The sequence below is a fragment of the Pocillopora damicornis genome, chromosome 4 (assembly GCF_964200805.1).
Source record: "Pocillopora damicornis chromosome 4, jaPocDami1.2, whole genome shotgun sequence".
Lineage (NCBI taxonomy): Eukaryota > Metazoa > Cnidaria > Anthozoa > Scleractinia > Pocilloporidae > Pocillopora > Pocillopora damicornis.
This window is the reverse complement of record NC_142673.1, coordinates 18,804,514-18,821,756: the sequence shown is the minus strand read 5'-3', so window position 1 is coordinate 18,821,756 and position 17,243 is coordinate 18,804,514. Positions and strand designations below refer to the sequence as shown.

Below are 17,243 nucleotides of genomic sequence, written 5' to 3'. Positions count from 1 at the left end.
GTGAATGAGGAAAACTGGAACGTAAGTAGTAATCCAACATGGCGGCAAGGGATGCGCTAATTTTCGTGAGAAGTGAAATGACTGGTGATCAATGATTTTTTGGAAGATGTCGTCGTTGAAGTTTCTCTCTAACTGTCGATATATCGTGTCACCATTTACGAATGTACAAGATCTTTCCTGGAGGCTGCTTATGAGGAAATTCGGTGTACATCTGTGCTTTACGAATGCTGTGAAAGCGTTGGACGTAATACAAGATGCTGAAAATACACGAGACAATTTACTTGGTTTTTCAGCGTTGAGCCAGGAGGATCGACCATTGATTATTCAGGTACAAGATTGACTTAAGTAGAGATTGAGGTCTCCTCCAGTGCATGGCCACTTATTTCTTGATCTTACATGAACAACGATAACTAGGGCATGTTCTTGAGTGTCTTTGTATACATTCTGACTTGAAAATCGCCATTTTTTGGGTTTACACCTGTAGTTGTTTTCAGAAGAACCTGAAATTTTAGTAAAGGCAGTGAATGGATTGGAGGGCCTTTGTGATGCTGTCGACATCAGTAACAACTTTACCACTGACGGTTTGAGTGACCTCCCCGTTGACAAACAGCATGACAAGTGGAGCTCGTGGTTGAGTTGTATTCAGAGAGTTCACCAAGAGTGTAAAATGCCTATTATGTGCAAGCTCCCTTTTAATCGGCAAACAACTGACGAAGCAGTTGAGAGGGGTAAATCACTCCGTAAGGTTGGATGTGAGGTATGATAATTTTAAAGGAATTGTGTATCATCAAATGAAGCTGTGAGTTGATTTACTATTTAGTATTATTAACAAAGCCCTTTCTATGACAACTGAAGGGGAAAACACATGTGTACACTGCATGACAAGTTCAATTTGAATTTAGCTATCCATTCCCAAAAAAAAAAGGTAATCAAAGATGACAAAAAGCAGTGTGACAGTTTTCGATTAAAAAAAGGAAAAAAGGAGCCTTTCCCCTATTCCCACACTTTCAAGTAGGATATTGAACTCTGACAATGTTTTTTTGGGATATCCTGCACTTATTTATTTGATTTACTGGTACTAACATATTTAACCATATAATGTTATAAATGGTGGGTTAAATGAAGATTGTCTTGTCTTGATGAAAACAAAATTATACATTACAAAAAAAAAAACAAACAAACAAACAAACAAACAAAAAACTGTTTCATTTTAGTGAAAAATGCTTAAAACCCAAAGAGACTATATTAACCTTAGAAATTAAGTTATTTTCATCAGGCCATATATTATGGTCACAGTCACCATTTTCAAAGTCCCATAAGTGAAACTGGAAGATGCAGTGCTTCAATGGCTGGTGTAATGGGCTCAGGATTGAAAGATTATAGGGTTCAAGTCTTGGTCATAGTCCCTGTGCCATGTCCTCTGGCAAGTTACTCTTCTTTCAAACCACTTCTCTCCAATGCAGAGTATAAAATTATGACTCCCAAACTTCCAGATATGTGTATGTATATAAACATTTTGTATGTGTGATGAAGTGGTGGGGTGTTACCCACTATGGACTGATATTTTGTCCAGAATGAGTACTCATGTTTTAGAACCTGTGATAAGCTCTCGCAGCTATTTAAGTTAGTGTTATTTATATGTAGCCTTTTTGCCACTTATTTTACACACCCAGTCAGATATTATCTCAGACTTTAGCTTAACCCTTTAACTCCCAAGATCTCATTAGTAATTCTCCTCACTGTCTGCCAAATGATTTTCATTATGTTAGTTTGGAGAACTTGGTATTAGATCAATTAGTGATCCCATAATTGATATTTTTCTTTGTTCTAATCACTTGTCTGCATGATATTGTATAGATATAGTAAGGAGAAATTCTGTCTTGGTCACTCACAGGAGTTAAAGGTTTGCGTTACAGGTGTAAGTCTGCCTAGCTTTTTTGATTTGTGTTTTACTAATTTACATTTGACCAATTTTATTTTTGTAAGCTTTTACTACTCCACAAACACAGTGCAGAGAAGATTAATGCCAGTATTTCTAAGAAGGACTGGGATTCAGTCAAAGTAATCCGGTGAGAGCTTAATAATTAGTGTTTTCTATCAATATCTAGAATATATGTATGTCTAAGCTCTTGACTATGATTTGTTAGCTGTGGTCACATGACAGACTTTTACTATGGGGAAATTGATTTACAGAGGACAAATTTCCTGAATTCACCCATGGTAAATCTATCTTGGGTTTCAATTTCCCAGGATCAGAAGGTAACACCAGCCTTTGTCACTGGTTTCTGGGTACAATACAACAAAACAGCAAAATATGTGGGGTGCAAACACATACTTTGTAAACATGCTTGAAACTCAAGAATATCAATATTTTTTTCTCTCAATTCTTTTTAATTTAATTTTTTTTTTTCAAGGAGCATAGCAACCAAGAGTTATATTTCTACAAAATTTAATTGTTGGTGTGCACAACAAGGGTGACAAGCCATATCCCTAGCCAACAACTGTGTTATCATCTCTTGAATGTTGGCTGATTCTAGGACAAAAATTAATATTTTGATTGGGAACAGATCTCAAAGATTTTGATCATTGAAAGAAAATGGTGGAATACTCCTAAAATTGAGATTGATACAATATCAATTGAAATTTAAATCACATGAGAGTAATAAATCATACCATCATATGATATGGAAAAGAACGCATTGCAATTTTGGGGTTTCAAGTTCCCATTCTGTTACTCTAGGGTTGCTGTCATGGGGAAACCTTTTGTTTTCCTGATGGATCCTAGCTCCGTAAGCTAAAATTTCCCAGAGGTAATTTACCTTCATAAAAATTGGTCAAACCAGCAAATTTAAGTTTCTCATGGGTGGACTGTCATCAAGTTGGTAGTGTGTAACCACATCTATTATTGACTATTTTTCAGAGAGTCTGTTTCCCTTCCAATAATTGTTGATGTTGGTTTATCCTCTAAATGGGAAGTCGATGAATGTATAGAGTACACAGGAGTTCAGGGTGTGACTGCTTCAGGTAATGCTTCAAAGTAGTTCTGTCCTTGGGATGTTAAGTCCACATGTACAACCAGCGGCAAAAGTAGTTGGCAAGCCTCCCCTTATTAGGAGGCTGTCAACCCATCACTCAACGTAATAAACGGAGGTCTTGTAATTCATCTTCAATTTGTTACTTGAAGGTCCCCCTTTTCCCTCCAAACAATGTTGTAGGAAATTAGTGTCCATTTTGTGAATACCAGGAAACATTGAAATGGGGCAGAGAGGGAGTGAAAGTTTACAGAAAAAATTAAAAAAGTATAACATGTGCCATGACTCTTGCCCCTCACTGTAGCTTGGAAAAGGCTGTGAATAATTTGACCCATAAGCAGCGCAAAGGAAACCCCATATCATTACTCATTAAGGAGAGGTAGATGTAACTTGTGTTTTGTTTATCAAGATTGTATTTTGCCCAAATTTTTTAGATGCATGTAACTTTATGTGATGCTCAAGTGACTCAGCATTATACATGTAGCTATGGAATGTTACAGCTTGATACATAAATGTTCTTGTTAGACTTCAATTTCAGCTACAACCTTTTACCTAGGTAGCAGATTTGAATATTGCATTCTTCAAGCTTTTTCCTTCCTTCTGCCATTATTGTTATTATTTTTTTGTTTTTCTTAAGAGTCTTTGGAAGGTAACCCATCACTTTTCTGTAAGAAACAGCCTCCAGTGTTAGATGTGGTCAGGCAGTACTTGGAACTTTGCAAAGTCCATCCTACATCCATTTCCAACATCAAACATCATATCAATGGATTTTGTGGATTTTAGTAAGGAAATGAAAATCCATATTTTTTTTATCAATTTTTTTTCAACATTTTGTATCTTTTTGGTCAAGCAATAATATTGTAATGATCATGTCACTGGACATTTTCCTTGATAATTTGTACTTGTCTTTAGTTTAACTCTTTTGCTTCCAAGACCAAACTTGAAATTCTCCCTTCTGATTGCCTTACATTTTCTTGAGAATTAGACAGGAGAATCTGGTGTGATATCTAGATAACACCCTCCAGATGATATCTTGGTTCTTGCAACCTGTCATTCAGATAACATATTTGAATTACAAAGAGAAATTACATGTTTATCACTACTAGGTGTTGGAGAGTTAAGCAGAGCCCTGACGTTTTCTTCGTACTATGTTTAAAAAGTCTCTGCAGGTTTCATGATTTGAGCACCAGCCTTAAAGAGGTACAGAGCTTAGAGGGCATTGAACAGCTGATGGAGGAATTAGGAGAAAATATTTCTAAGCTTTCTGTAAGTTTTCACCAGAAAAAAGTGCTAAATTATGTTTTTTTTTTCATAATTAATATTCCTCTTGATTCCTTTTCTTTGCTGAATTCCTCCGCTTTTGACACTTACGCAGATGCAGATGTAACTTATATAAGTAGGAAGATGCAAGTGACTGTGTAGTTTTGTCGTACAGTTTAGGCAGGCGTAAGATACAAAACCAAACCCTCAGGAGACATCCCTCTTAAGCCTCCAACAAATCAATCCACTAATCATTCAATTAGCCAATCCATCCATCCATCAGCCATTAAAGCATAAACAGCCGAGAAACGTCAGCTACTGCAGTGCCTCTCAACAGTACGTTGACAGTCTCGACTGAAACTCGATCCTCGACGATTGAGAGTAGAGGCTCAGGGAGCGAGAATCGAGAATCAATGATCGAGGATCGAGACGCGCGAAGAACTTTTCGAGATACTCGATCGGAGAAAACGATTTTATTCTCGCATGCAAAACAATAGCAATTTAAAGGACAGAGCACCACACACGCGGCTTTATGACACAGAGGCCACTCGTGTACAACACGGGCGACGTCAGTTTTCCTTGGTTTCGGAATTACGTGTACCAACAAGTCTAAAACCAACCAATAAAAATGTAAACAATCACATTCCCACGGACACCGTGCTTTGAGGTTCACTAATATTGCGTTCGTTGTTGTTATCGACCAGAGGATAATCTCCAACCGTAATACTTACAAAAAATAATTTTAAATCGAAGATATCTTGCTAAATTGCAATGACTGTATGAAGAAAAATTTAACCAATTGCACAGACAATATTTCCTTGCATAAGCACCCACGCTCCATTAAGCGCCCTTGCCCCCACTTGGGCATAATGTCAAATAAGCACCCCTCTGTAATCAGCGTTCCTTCCTCCCTCTCTTTCTTAAATTGTAGGGATACAAGGTAAACCTGTTTTTAATGCCACCTTATTTATACCTTTTTAAGGTTTAATTACAGCGGAATCACTACGGGAGAATAATAAGCGCCCCTCGATTAAGCGCGCCTCTTCAGATAAGCAGTAATAAGGTACATCAATCACGATTACTGTAGTATGTCGCCGTGACGTCATCGTCTCGTTCCCTAGACGCGCAGACAAACAAGCTTATTGACGATTGTACAGCAAAGATATATTTCCCCACTCTTGTTCCTGTCGAGCCGCGTGAAGAAAAACTATCGAGAACATTTACTGTCATAAATGCTGTTTAGTTTGCTTAGTTTGCTTTCTTTTACAACACAGGGAAAAGAATTAAAGTCTCTGACAAGCCTGAGAAGGAAGAAGGTAAAGATTTAAGATTTATTTGCACGTTATTGTAAAAATATTCTCTAAGTGGTTCACTTTGCACAATAAATACTCTCTTTTCTTGTCAGAAAAAAGCTGCTTGTGACAGTAAGCGCTTTTAACTTTCAGGAGTGGAGAAAGCGAGGACGAGACAGAAAGAAGGAAGAGGGGACAAAAGTTGTAAAAGGTGCAGTAGCCAAAAAAAACAAAAAATACTAAAAGAACAAAGGACATTGGAGCGCTTTTCGATTGAAAGTTGTGAAACCAAAACCAAATCATTACAATGGCCAATCAGAAGAAAGGAAAATACCCTGAAGAGCCAATGAGAACTCAAAATGAAACCAACCAATATGTCCAAAGCCCGGGAAAACTCTACAGACCAAGTCGTGATTGGTTTTGTTTTTGCATCTGATTGGTTGAGAGAGTGACGCGAGTTTTTCTGGTCCAATCACTGAGGGAAGTAAATAGAAACTAAGGTAATCTCAGATTACATTCGACGCCCATCGACTTTGACAAGGGCATTGTAACAGACGTTTGTCACCATATTGACCGTGTAACTTATAGAAGTCCGTAGTTATCCTTTTCCCTTCAGCGGGGCATTTGATGGGATATCTTGTTTTCCCTTCTTTGAAATGATGAAGAGATTATTTGCGTATTACTTGTTGTTGAAACAACGGTTTGAGATCTGAGTAAAACATGAACTTCGCCTTACTACCAGAAGGCAATTTTGTCTGAAAAACATTTCATGGACATACCATGAATGTCACATAAACTTGTGCCTCAGCGCCTGAATTTCGGTACTAGATCTGGCCATAAGGATTTTCTTGAAATTGACTCTGTCAGCGACTTTCAAATCTGATTGTGTGTGTTGTGCAGGGCAGATTCTGATGTATCTCCATTTTGCTTTTCCTTTTCTTAATCTAGAGAGAGACGAAAATCACATCCCAAAAATTGTATTAAAGAAACTTCAGAAAGAGCGAGTGGGAAACGCAATGAAGTCTCATGCTCAGAGAGTGGCCATTGATTTTACCGTAATAGACTGTATGCTTAATAAGGTAAGAGCATGTGACGAAATGACCATTTAAGTCGTCTTGTGTGTCAATTATAATCAGCGTCAATATTCATCATTTTGGCTCTGAAACTGATGTTCATTTTACGATAATAATCTTTATTTTCTTTTGTCGTCAAACTGAGAATGATAGCTTCACACGTCCATGCGCAGTTTCTGGAGAATTCCCCATCATTTGTCGACTTATAGAATAACCAACTCTACTTTACAGAGATTTTCGAACATAATATGCCAATTTCTACGATGATTCGACTGGTGTCTTCAACTGAAGAAAATTATGGGTAGCAAGAGAGGATGAAGTGTAGCTAGCGAACAGGAAAATTCCCATTTTCACACGACATTAACTATTGTAACAGGAAATATCCAAACTCGCTGGTCAATTAATGCGACTGTATGGTTGCAATATGAAGTCGACGTCTCCAGTTCACCTTTACCTGACGGGACTGGAAACCGGCGGTGTAGTGTACCGTGAATGTGAAAGACAGTCGTTCGACTTCACTAAGATATTGGTAAGTGAATCCCGAATTCCTGCCCTTGTAATACAATTGAAACGAAAACGATGGAAACTCTCTCATGAAAATGCTGGATTAAGCCCGTGATTCCATTCAGTGGAATCGCCGTTCAGGGAACAATGTCGGAACTGAAAAAGTTTCTCTTGTAGGTAGGTGTCTCCTCAATCAACACAACAGTTACAGGTTATAGGAGCATTCTAGTTTTCATTCAGAAGAACTATAGTACCAAGGAGACACGGGTTCGAATTCTGTCGATGCCTGAATTTTTTCAAGCTTCTTTAGTGCACTTTTTTCTTCATGAAGTTCACTTACTAGGATCGTTTCATCACTCGCAGGTTCTTCATAGTACGACTCAAGATTTAACTGTTATTTCGTTTTCTCAGGCGAGCGTGTCAGAGAAAACCTATTTGACTTTGTTTGACGCTAACGATGTCGTGTATTTGACACCAGACTCACCAAATGGTAAGAATCTTTAAAAAAGTACACTTTTGGTTCCACAATATGCGAGCTGTAGGTGAATTACGGCCAAATCTGCCGAACTGTAAGCCTATCAATTCTCCCATCTCCAACGATGGACTTCGCCGTCGGAGTTGCCGCCTCCGTAGCAGCGGTAGTTACCACCGATCAGTTGCACCTTTACGTACAGTGGCCACTGAGCTGTCCCACCCGTGACTGACACGTTAGGCTATGTCACGGTCTCTGCAATAGTTACCACGCCGCTTCTTGCACTTTCCCTCTCTAACTTTTTTTTTTCCCCCGTAAATTTGTTGTTTGTCGTAAGGGATCAAAGCCTCGTCATTTCAAGTAGGAATTAAAAGTGACCTCTAACAAGCCCTAAACCTCATCCTCGAACCAACGAAGGCAAACAAATGCTCTCATTTCAGGCGGTAGATCGGTCAAGACATTCCTTATTATTGGAAAGACCTCTATACATTCTCTTTTGATAGAGAAGTCAATCGTAATTTGTGGTCAGAAAACGTCATAAGTAACTTGAGTGGAAATTCTAGTTTCTGTCATACGATTTTTTGGTACTTTAAATATTTTTCTGGTTTCTTTCTCTCTTACTGCTCTTTTTGATAAAAAAAAAAAGAAACTGACTCAGTTCAAATAAGTCGCTCTGACGAAGGGCTAACGCTCGGAACGTCAGCTTTTTCACTTTTTACGGTGGCCAATTTACGTTTTCGACTCAGTTGTTAACACTAAATTACCTGCTATACTCTCCCACCGACGCATCACCACTGTTTCTTTAGAAACTTATCCCCTTTATTCGGTTCAAATGAGTTAGCTCGAAAACTTCACAGTTCCTGTAGCCTCTAGGCTCCAGTAATGATTAAAGTATGCTTTTTAAAGTGTTGACGGTTAATTATAAAAGTTTTAGTAATTATTCATTGTATTAACTCTTTGTGAGCGATAAAAGATTTGTTTTTTGTATATGAACAACGTTTTGTCCTTGAAATTTCAGTGCTGGATCAACTTAACAAAGACAAAGTCTACATCATTGGCGGACTTGTAGATCATCAAGTGCGGAAGGTAATACTCTGTCCACACCCTTCGATCTGAAGAGTTTGTCAGCTTCTTTTCTCCTGTCACCATGAGAGCATTATCTAGCTGCTTGATAAAAATGATCAACCTGGCCCCGGTTGTTCGAAGATTGGATAACACTATCCACTGGATAAATCTCTATCCGGTGGATAACGCTATACGTTTTGCTATCACATATAGCGATTTATCCGTTGGATAGCGTTATCCACCCTTTATACAACTGGGCTCTGGTTGAATTGTTCCAACGTAATAACATTTTTTCGGATCCTTCACAGGAGGATTTGCTATTCAGATCGTTGGAGTGAATGGGTTCAGATTAAAACTGCTTGGAAGTTATTATTTGGTTGTCAGCTGGAAGTTTATGTAGAGTTGGATAGACCACCGAAGGGAATAATAAACAGCTGATGTTTCAAGCGTCACGCTTGCATTTGAGGAGCGCGGGGTTTTGTAGATTGTATATATTATCGGAACAATTTTCAATTGAATGTCGACAGTATTCCGGGGCTGCTTTGTTTCTCTTTTAATTTGCTCTGTGATTGGTCCAGAAAACTTGCGCCACTCTCTTAACCAATCAGATGCAAAACTAAAACCAAGCACGTCTTGGTCGCTAGCGTTTCCCGCGCTTTAAGCTGTTTGCTTTGGGTTCTCATTTGCTCCCAAAGGTATTTTCCTTTCATCCCAGTGATAGGACGTTTCGATTACTTTGGTTTTGATTTTACAACACTCAATCGAAAAAGCTCTCTATGTAGTGGAGAGTAGATTTATGTTATTATAGTGTACACGGCCAAGGATGATGCACGCATTAAGTGATGACATCATTCATTTTTTATTGATCATTTTGAACTAAATTCACATTTCCTGAGTTGATGACACTTTTTAAAGTCAGTATACTGTGTGTTTGGTTTGCAGGATAAGACGAAGTCGCTAGCAGAAGAGAAGGGTTTGTGCACAGCGCGGCTGCCTATCGACAAGTACATGGAATTAAAAGACATTTCGCCCAAGAAGAAAAAGTCCGGAAAGCACGTTTTTTCAATCGTGCTCAGTGTGAACCAAGGTAACACCTAAGAATTCTAAATCTTGAGCAGACTTGACTGTTACAAATGTGCTAATGTGACGGTGAATTGCTATTTAACTCTTAAAATCGATGCATTTTGCGGTCCAATTATTTGGCAATAGACACAGACGTGGTGTAACACTGTCATCAAAGCGTACGGACTGGTGGTCTTGCAGCCATCTTGTGACTACCATATTTCTCAAGTACGCATGCTCCCATCGCGCGCCTTGCTCATAGAAGCTGTTCTCTACTTGCATCACTTGAATTGCCTCAATTTTACTCGTTCGAGTATTACTGTAAACATTTATCTCTCTTTTACAATGCGGCGCAGTGTATTTAGCTCGGGGGCAAATATGACCGAACAAATTAATGAGGAAAGTTGCGCATATTTATTAGTCTGAGGCAAACCAGTTGGTTGTTTACAAGCATAGCTTTGAATGCCGACTGGGGATCATGGGTTGCGCTTTCAGAGTGGTTATCGTCTGGCCGAGTGGAGAACGGCGAAGATAAAAATTTGATCACCACACCATTCCCGCGATCGCTTCGTACCGCAAGGTGCAACCTCGTTGCGTGACTAGCCGTTGATCTTCCGCCGGTCGATTTGAACGACTATTCTAGAAACGGGAGCGAGCGTGCTTCCGTTGAGGAATTTTTTCCCTTGCAATTTGAATTAGATTCTAGCTGATCAGTCTTATTTTTTTTCTGGTAAACAGCTGTTCGTAGCGTCCAGTTTCTTACGAAAATTCCACATCACTTATTGAAGTGAAATTCTATGCGAAAATCTCGCTATCGGGGTCGAGTTTTCCCATAAAATTTTCCATTAGACGAGAAGACTTCTTTCAGTTGTGCGATTCTCAGACGAAAGCGAATGGAGTCATTCCCTAACGAGTTTTTCAATCCGTATAGTCATGTTTAAGGTAATGAGTGAACCTAACGATGAATTTCCATGCTGCGCGTCAGTTTTTTTACGACGTTGCAAGTCGGTGATTCCCAGTCTTGCATTGTAGCACTGTGCTCTACACAGTATGTGTGCGCGGGGAAAACAATTCAAACCCAATTAATTTTAACTTTGAAATTAAACGGCGATGTTTTTTTCTTCTTGGATTTCTTTGTATTAAGATCACTTGGTCGCCTGAACTTTTTTTCCAGAAAAGACTTAATGTTTTTTTTCCTTTTTTAAAACTGCAGCTGTATTTGGTTCTTAGTATGAAATATCCAGTTCCACGCTATCAATTCGCCCAAGGCCTAGCAGGTGGAAGTCAATTCTATCCCCAAGTCTTGCAGTCGTGTAGGAGATGTTTAATAGGATTCGGTTAAAAAAATGGAGTGTAGTTTGGCAAATTACGCCCTATTTTTATCAAATGTGGCCGACAAACACAGAAAGATCGACGCATCACAATTCGATACGATTAATTCCGCATCACATCAGTTGTTACGATTCTTGTTAGCAAGGGCATATTCTGCCTGCAATCAGCAGGCATTCCAATTGGGAATTAAAAATGATAATTTTTATTTCAAAGAATAGTTGTTCGAAACACAACCTAAAATTGAACGAAATCGTTACAATACTTCAGAGGCTGTGTTTGTTGGTGCACTTGTTTTTCCGGCCAGCGGACGCCCGTATTGGAGGATATCTCACGATAGTTTGAGTCACGAGTCTCTTCTGCGGCGTGCAGAACTATATTCAATGTGAGGTACACCACAAAATGTTAGTCAGTTATTACAGATAAAGGTCACAATTGAAAGTATGACGCTAAAGAAAGAAAGCAGAAAGGGTTAAAAAAATGGAGAGAACGCGGACACATACGAAAAAGTGAAAAAAACAGGTTGAATGTCTTGTCTCATGTAAGACGTGAGGTAAGCGTTCTCATCATTACTGAACAAAAAAGGTGTCAACACCTGCCCTACCAAAAATGTTTTTTTCTTTCACGCCGCACGCACATAAATCAGTGTTATTTTTAAGGCCACAAAGGCTGAGTTTTTCAGTAAACTTTGTGAATCTTCCGGCTTTCAGATACTTTATCAGCAGTTAGAAATAGCGTTTCCACTGCGCGATTTTTAAATAACGTGGGTTACCAGGCAACCACTACTGTTTCCAAATATAGCATTTCCAATTCTAATTGCTCCCCTAAACTGACGGTCGTTAGTTTGTCTTTGACACCTGAACAGAATATGTCGTTAAATGTTCGATGAAAAGCGACAACCCTGCCACATTTTCACTCAGCTACCCTTGATGGTTGCCAGGAGAATTTCCCCCGTTTCAAGCCGAGCATAACTTGATTACATTATTATTTTCTTTCACAAGTTGCTAGGCAAAATAAGCTTTATCCAACCATTCATACAAAAACATGTCTGGTCAAAAAGAAGTTCTAGTATCACTTGGATTGTTTTTAAAAAATGGAAAAAAAAAATTGGCATACTCTTTTTGTCTGTCTGTTTTATTTTCAGGGATGTATTCCAAAAAACAGAGCAGACATTTTATGGTTGTTTGTCTGTTACTATAAACTGACCGGAAAATGAGACAAAATGATAGTTCCCCACGCCGATTGTGAATAGGTTAAATGTTTGCGGCGCCAAGACCAATGGATGAATGAGATCGATTAATTATTGTTGAATGGAAGTCTCTTTTATTTGAGCAATTCAGACACGACTCGTTTGACATCCTTAAACTTTAAAAAAACTCATTAGGATGCTTAATGCGATGGTAGCTGTCATTTCCATCATAGATACGTCGTGGAGTAAACATCGAGAGCGAAAGCATGACCTCTGCCTATTTTCATATAGCCTTCAGTTTTTGTCGAGGTTTTAGAGTCCGACTCTTCTTGTCCTTAAAACTCTGAGACTACAGGACTCGATACAACTTACTTATTCGTAGTAATAGCTAATTGCTTTTCAGTAAACGTTTCTCACAAATCATTATCAAACTTAAAGGAGCCTGTTTTTACATACCATAATCATCAGCAATATGAAAACTGAAAATTTAAATATTTCAACCCAGTCAAATCTTTGAATTACGAATATGAACCATTCCTCTAGTGCTGCTTGGTTCAGTGCGCTAGATATTTCAACCCAGTCAGATATTTGAATTACGAATATCAACAATTCCTCTGGTGCTGCTTGGTTCAGTGCGCTAGCCATCTTTTTTTCATGAAGCGACTGCGAAGCCATCTTGAAACTTCTCCTTTTAAAAGGCACTCCAGATTAATTTCAAACGCAGTGGTTTTCCAGCCCGAATTCTCTAATAAACCAGTCCTTGATTCTGTCTTCTAATTCAGGGTAACTCATTTGCGATCCTGTCGTTCCCTTGTTCTTCAGCATGTGGTGACAGAAATTCTCATTCGGTTCAGTTTTTAAGAGGCTTTTAGGACGCACATTTTTGGCAAAGAATTCTGGAAATAATGATTTAGCTGCCAAATGAACTTCTCTCACACAAGATTCCGTGGTGGTGAACGTATGAGACGAACTGAACGAATCCAGACTACGGCAGCTAGAGGTGGTGCTGCTTGAAGTAGAGAAGTGTCCATAAAATACCTCTTTCTTGAAACTTTCCTTACGCATTTCTTTTCTAGTTATCGTTTGCAGTTGGTGAGTCATTTCTCTGCTGCGATTTATGTTGTTGTTTTCTTTTTGGTTCAGAAACTTGACAATCCTTTCAGAGCAGAGGAAACAATTAGCAGATCTGCACACGACAGTTAAAAACTAATGATAATAAAGGAATATAGATCAGCTGTCTCGTTTTTTCTTTTTTTTTTTAAGAAAAAAGGAAAGTTACGTAACAAATGCTCTAAACATGTGGCAAAACGCGTGAGTCGCATATTAATTAGAAGCGGAGTCATTTTCATATTCAGCCATCGATTACACCGTATAGCGTTTTGTAGTGTTTCCTGAGAGCGACATCAAAATCGCAAGAACCTTTAAACAATCAAAACGATTTTTCTCCACAAGATAGACCCTAAAAAGACTCCTTGCACAGGGCGACATACTTGAACCTCTCTCAGATAACTGAGTGCAACTGGATAAATATCGTTTGTCAATTTTTGCAAGACAAATGTTGTAACAGGACATTTGACTCTAGGTATTCATTTTTTCTGCGGTGCAAAGCGTCTAGAACGTGCGTTGGATCGAAACGAGTGAAGACTTCTTTTTAAGTACATTAACAAAAACCTCTTTTATTGTTAGCTACCGTGACGTATACGACCACCCTTTAAACATAGAACTCGGTGATCATGCGGAAAAAAATGAAAGTAAATGCAATAAAAATACGAAACGATGAAACCAAGATAAGACACATCAATCAAACCAGGGAAACACTCTCCGCTGCAGGCCATCTGGTTAATAAGAATTTCAGTGTTTACAAACGAGGGATTGTTCGATTTTTAACGTTACTGAACCTCTCCATTACAAGACTGCAAAACAATTGCTTTAAAGAACTAATAACATTCAACAGCGCAGAAGAACTGAAGAAGTGTTAAAATAAAGGCTACTAAAAGGCGTTAAACAATACTCTATATTAACATGTGAGGGGCTTTTGTTAAGATACACACATTCTATACTCGGCCGAAAATAGATGAGTACCACATGTGTTTTCTGTTCTATGTGTTTTCCGTCTTTATTTAAATATTTTTTCACCTTTTTTTTAATCCTTCTTTCTTTTGAGGCACATGGTTGTTTAGAACTTAAGATCTTGTGCAGAAACTGGTTCAGATTTAGACAGAGAACATCTCTAAAAGTTCACTTGAAGTAACATTTTAGCCGAATACACGTCTCGATGCGGACTGAAATAACAGTTATATTCTTCTTGTCACATTAAACGTGACTTGATACCCCGAACACATTTGTAGAGAAACAGCACGTTTCTTGTGATCAGAAGCGAATTCATTTTTGTTTCGTAAACTCTATCATATTTCAGGGTCGTATTTCATTTTCATGGCTGATTGCGTAAGAGCAAACTTAGTTTAAAACCGAAAGGATAAAGTTTGGTGATTATGAGATTTCCGTTTTCGGCAGTTCGTTAGTTGTTCACTAAGTAAATACGTGTCGTTCTTTTTACACTGCAGCGCCGACGGTCTAGACAAGCTGGTCAGCGAGTCAGACATAGGCTATCGTGTCCCAAGATGCAAACTACCAATTTAATGACAAAATCATCCTTTAAAAGGTTGATCTTGGTCAGCGAGAAGGCCCTCCCCCGCTGATAAATCGAACCCTTATCAAATCTCGTTGACGATTGCTACGTAACGAGGGCCGTCGTGTTGGAGGAGAGTGAAATGTTACCAAGTAGAATTACCTAGAATTGTGTTTGTGTGCTTTGTGTGACTTAGGACCGGCTAATCGGTGGACAGGGTCTCGCTTTAGGTCGCGCTGTCGATCATTTTTCCGTGCCATTTTCTATTTTCTATGGGTTTCTACTTAAATCCTTTGGGATCTTAATCACAGGCGTATTTGACTTTATAATGTAGTCCGAAACCACATATTGATTCCTTTGGCTGATCGGTAGAAATGTGAAAGGCTGCAAACCGAAACTTATGCAGTCTTCAGTTGCCGTCGTTAACTTACGAACGTTTTAATGCACGCTTTATATTTATGTATTCCTCTCCGCGAGAGTTTCATACAGGTTTTCTTAATTTCCTTAGTTTCATACAGGTTTTCTTAATTTCCTTTGGATTTTTTTAATCTGTTTTATTTATTACAAAAATCGTATCTATTTGCTTTACGATTCTACTCGTAGTTTTAAAAGGAATTAATTAGACGTTTCAAAGCAGACTGGAGGCAAAGACAATTTTGTTTTATCTTATCGCCAAATCTTCCTTAAATACGAGTTACTAAGTAAAGAGTGATCCTTTCCATTAGGCCGCTTTTTGAATGAGTGTCTAAAAAAAGCAATCACCAATGCCAATCACAACTGAGGAAAATTTCACAAGGAGTTAATGAGAATTCGAATAAAACCATGCGAACTGCTCTTAGCGTGGGAATAAATCAGTGATGTGGTCACAATTATTATTAGTTCGCATTTGGTTGGTATAGAAGATGGCATGTCACCTCGAACGTGTTCAACCATCTCTTTAGTCCAGGAAGCCATTCCCTTTTTCGCTAATGTCGGCCGAATGGGATTGCAGCTGTGTGTATATCTACGATAAGCGAAAGTGATGCAACAGCCTGTATTGCTTTGATCGCTTCGATAGCTACATCCTCTGTAAAAAAACATTTTCCCATCTTAACGATAGCAGTGACAGTCCAAAAGATAGCATGTGTCTCACAAAGACCGCTGGACTTTGATTGCAACAATTTTGACGATCAACCAGGCTTATTACTAAACTGTAATCCGTTTTTTCTTGTTCTTTCTTTTCAGTTTTTGAGATCTTGTTGAAATTTCACGAGACTCAAGATTGGCGACAAGCTTTAGGGACTTGCGTACCGCAACGGAAAGGACTGGTGTTGAAGACATAGGCTGAATAAAGGTTCCGGATAGGTCGTTTTATGACAATTTAACTTTGGTCATTTATATGGAAACGCTTCAAAGACCGCTTCGCGCTGATGTGATTACGTGATAGTAAGGAGAACTGAAATCACGTGGCACAACAAACAGTATGGCAAGACATGGAAGGCCAACTTGTTTTTTCAACAAAGCCGAAGCAAAATAACCAGAGCGCAAAAGTTCAGAATTACTGTAGGAGTCCTGTTAGAGACTGAAGTTTGGACAGCCTTAGCGGAAGAGATCATCAGAGTCAATTGAAGAGTTGTTTGTTAGTCGAATGTCGTTAAGTCTTGCTCATGTACACTGATGTATTTCGCATTAAAACTTGGACCCCTATGAGTGACTAGCATCTTATTCCTCCCAACAACATCACACCCTGAATCAAACATTAAAGTCACAAAAATAAAGGAATAGAGAACAGTATGGTGAATTTGCATACTGATGTTGGGGTGTAAAGTGTTAAGTGTGGTTTTTAGCGGTCTCTGTTTCAACCTCGTTCCCAGGGTCTCTCATCTTCCCGCCCCCTGGAGCAAGCTCGTGGGGTCGGGAAGATGAGAGACCCTGGGAACGAGGTTGTCTGTTTAAAACAAAACCCATAAAATGAGATCTATCGTCTGTCATTTTCTGCTTAGTTAACTACAAATTTATCTTGAAAGTTCTGTGTTAAAAATTTAACAGTTTTTATAAGATACTTGGTATATGGATTTCTCATGTAAGAAAACGAACATTATCAAAAGCGCGTTGCAAGAGAAACAGCTGAACTACACGATATGAAATCACAAAATCGATCAAAAAAGCCACATGGGGAGTCCGCGCCGGCCCGTCTTCAATTTCATCCTTATTCAAATGTCCCTTAACAGATTTTAAGCAAGATTTGATTGGTTCATCTTTGCTTAACAAGCGGGAGACTGGTTCAAGTAAAAATCGAGAACAAATCGATACTAGGACTAACGATTGAGTCTTGTCACAACGATTGATATTTTTAG

The 17,243-nt window shown here is 38.7% G+C and overlaps 1 protein-coding gene across 1 annotated transcript; it reads left to right on the top strand.

Moving 5' to 3' along the window:
- The first annotated feature begins 11 nt into the window (after positions 1 to 11).
- On the top strand, positions 12 to 16,593 carry LOC113668743 (tRNA-dihydrouridine(16/17) synthase [NAD(P)(+)]-like). The gene is made up of 14 exons (XM_089205381.1): positions 12 to 328; positions 485 to 757; positions 1,987 to 2,069; positions 2,921 to 3,024; positions 3,670 to 3,814; positions 4,193 to 4,298; positions 5,567 to 5,608; positions 5,738 to 5,795; positions 6,533 to 6,663; positions 7,034 to 7,186; positions 7,573 to 7,651; positions 8,652 to 8,719; positions 9,641 to 9,785; positions 16,132 to 16,593. Exons 1-14 carry the CDS (start codon positions 92 to 94, stop codon positions 16,227 to 16,229), a joined length of 1,722 nt encoding a protein of 573 aa, XP_089061507.1. The 5' UTR covers positions 12 to 91; the 3' UTR covers positions 16,230 to 16,593.
- The last annotated feature ends 650 nt before the right edge of the window (positions 16,594 to 17,243 follow it).

Excerpts from the sequence above, each read along its gene's own strand:
- LOC113668743 (XM_089205381.1), top strand. The coding sequence starts at position 92 with ATGATTTTTTGGAAGATGTCGTCGTTGAAGTTTCTCTCTAACTGTCGA. Across the intron at positions 5,609-5,737 it reads CAAGCCTGAGAAGGAAGAAG|GAGTGGAGAAAGCGAGGACG; the intron begins GTAAAGATTTAA and ends TTTAACTTTCAG. Across the intron at positions 6,664-7,033 it reads TAGACTGTATGCTTAATAAG|GAAATATCCAAACTCGCTGG; the intron begins GTAAGAGCATGT and ends CTATTGTAACAG.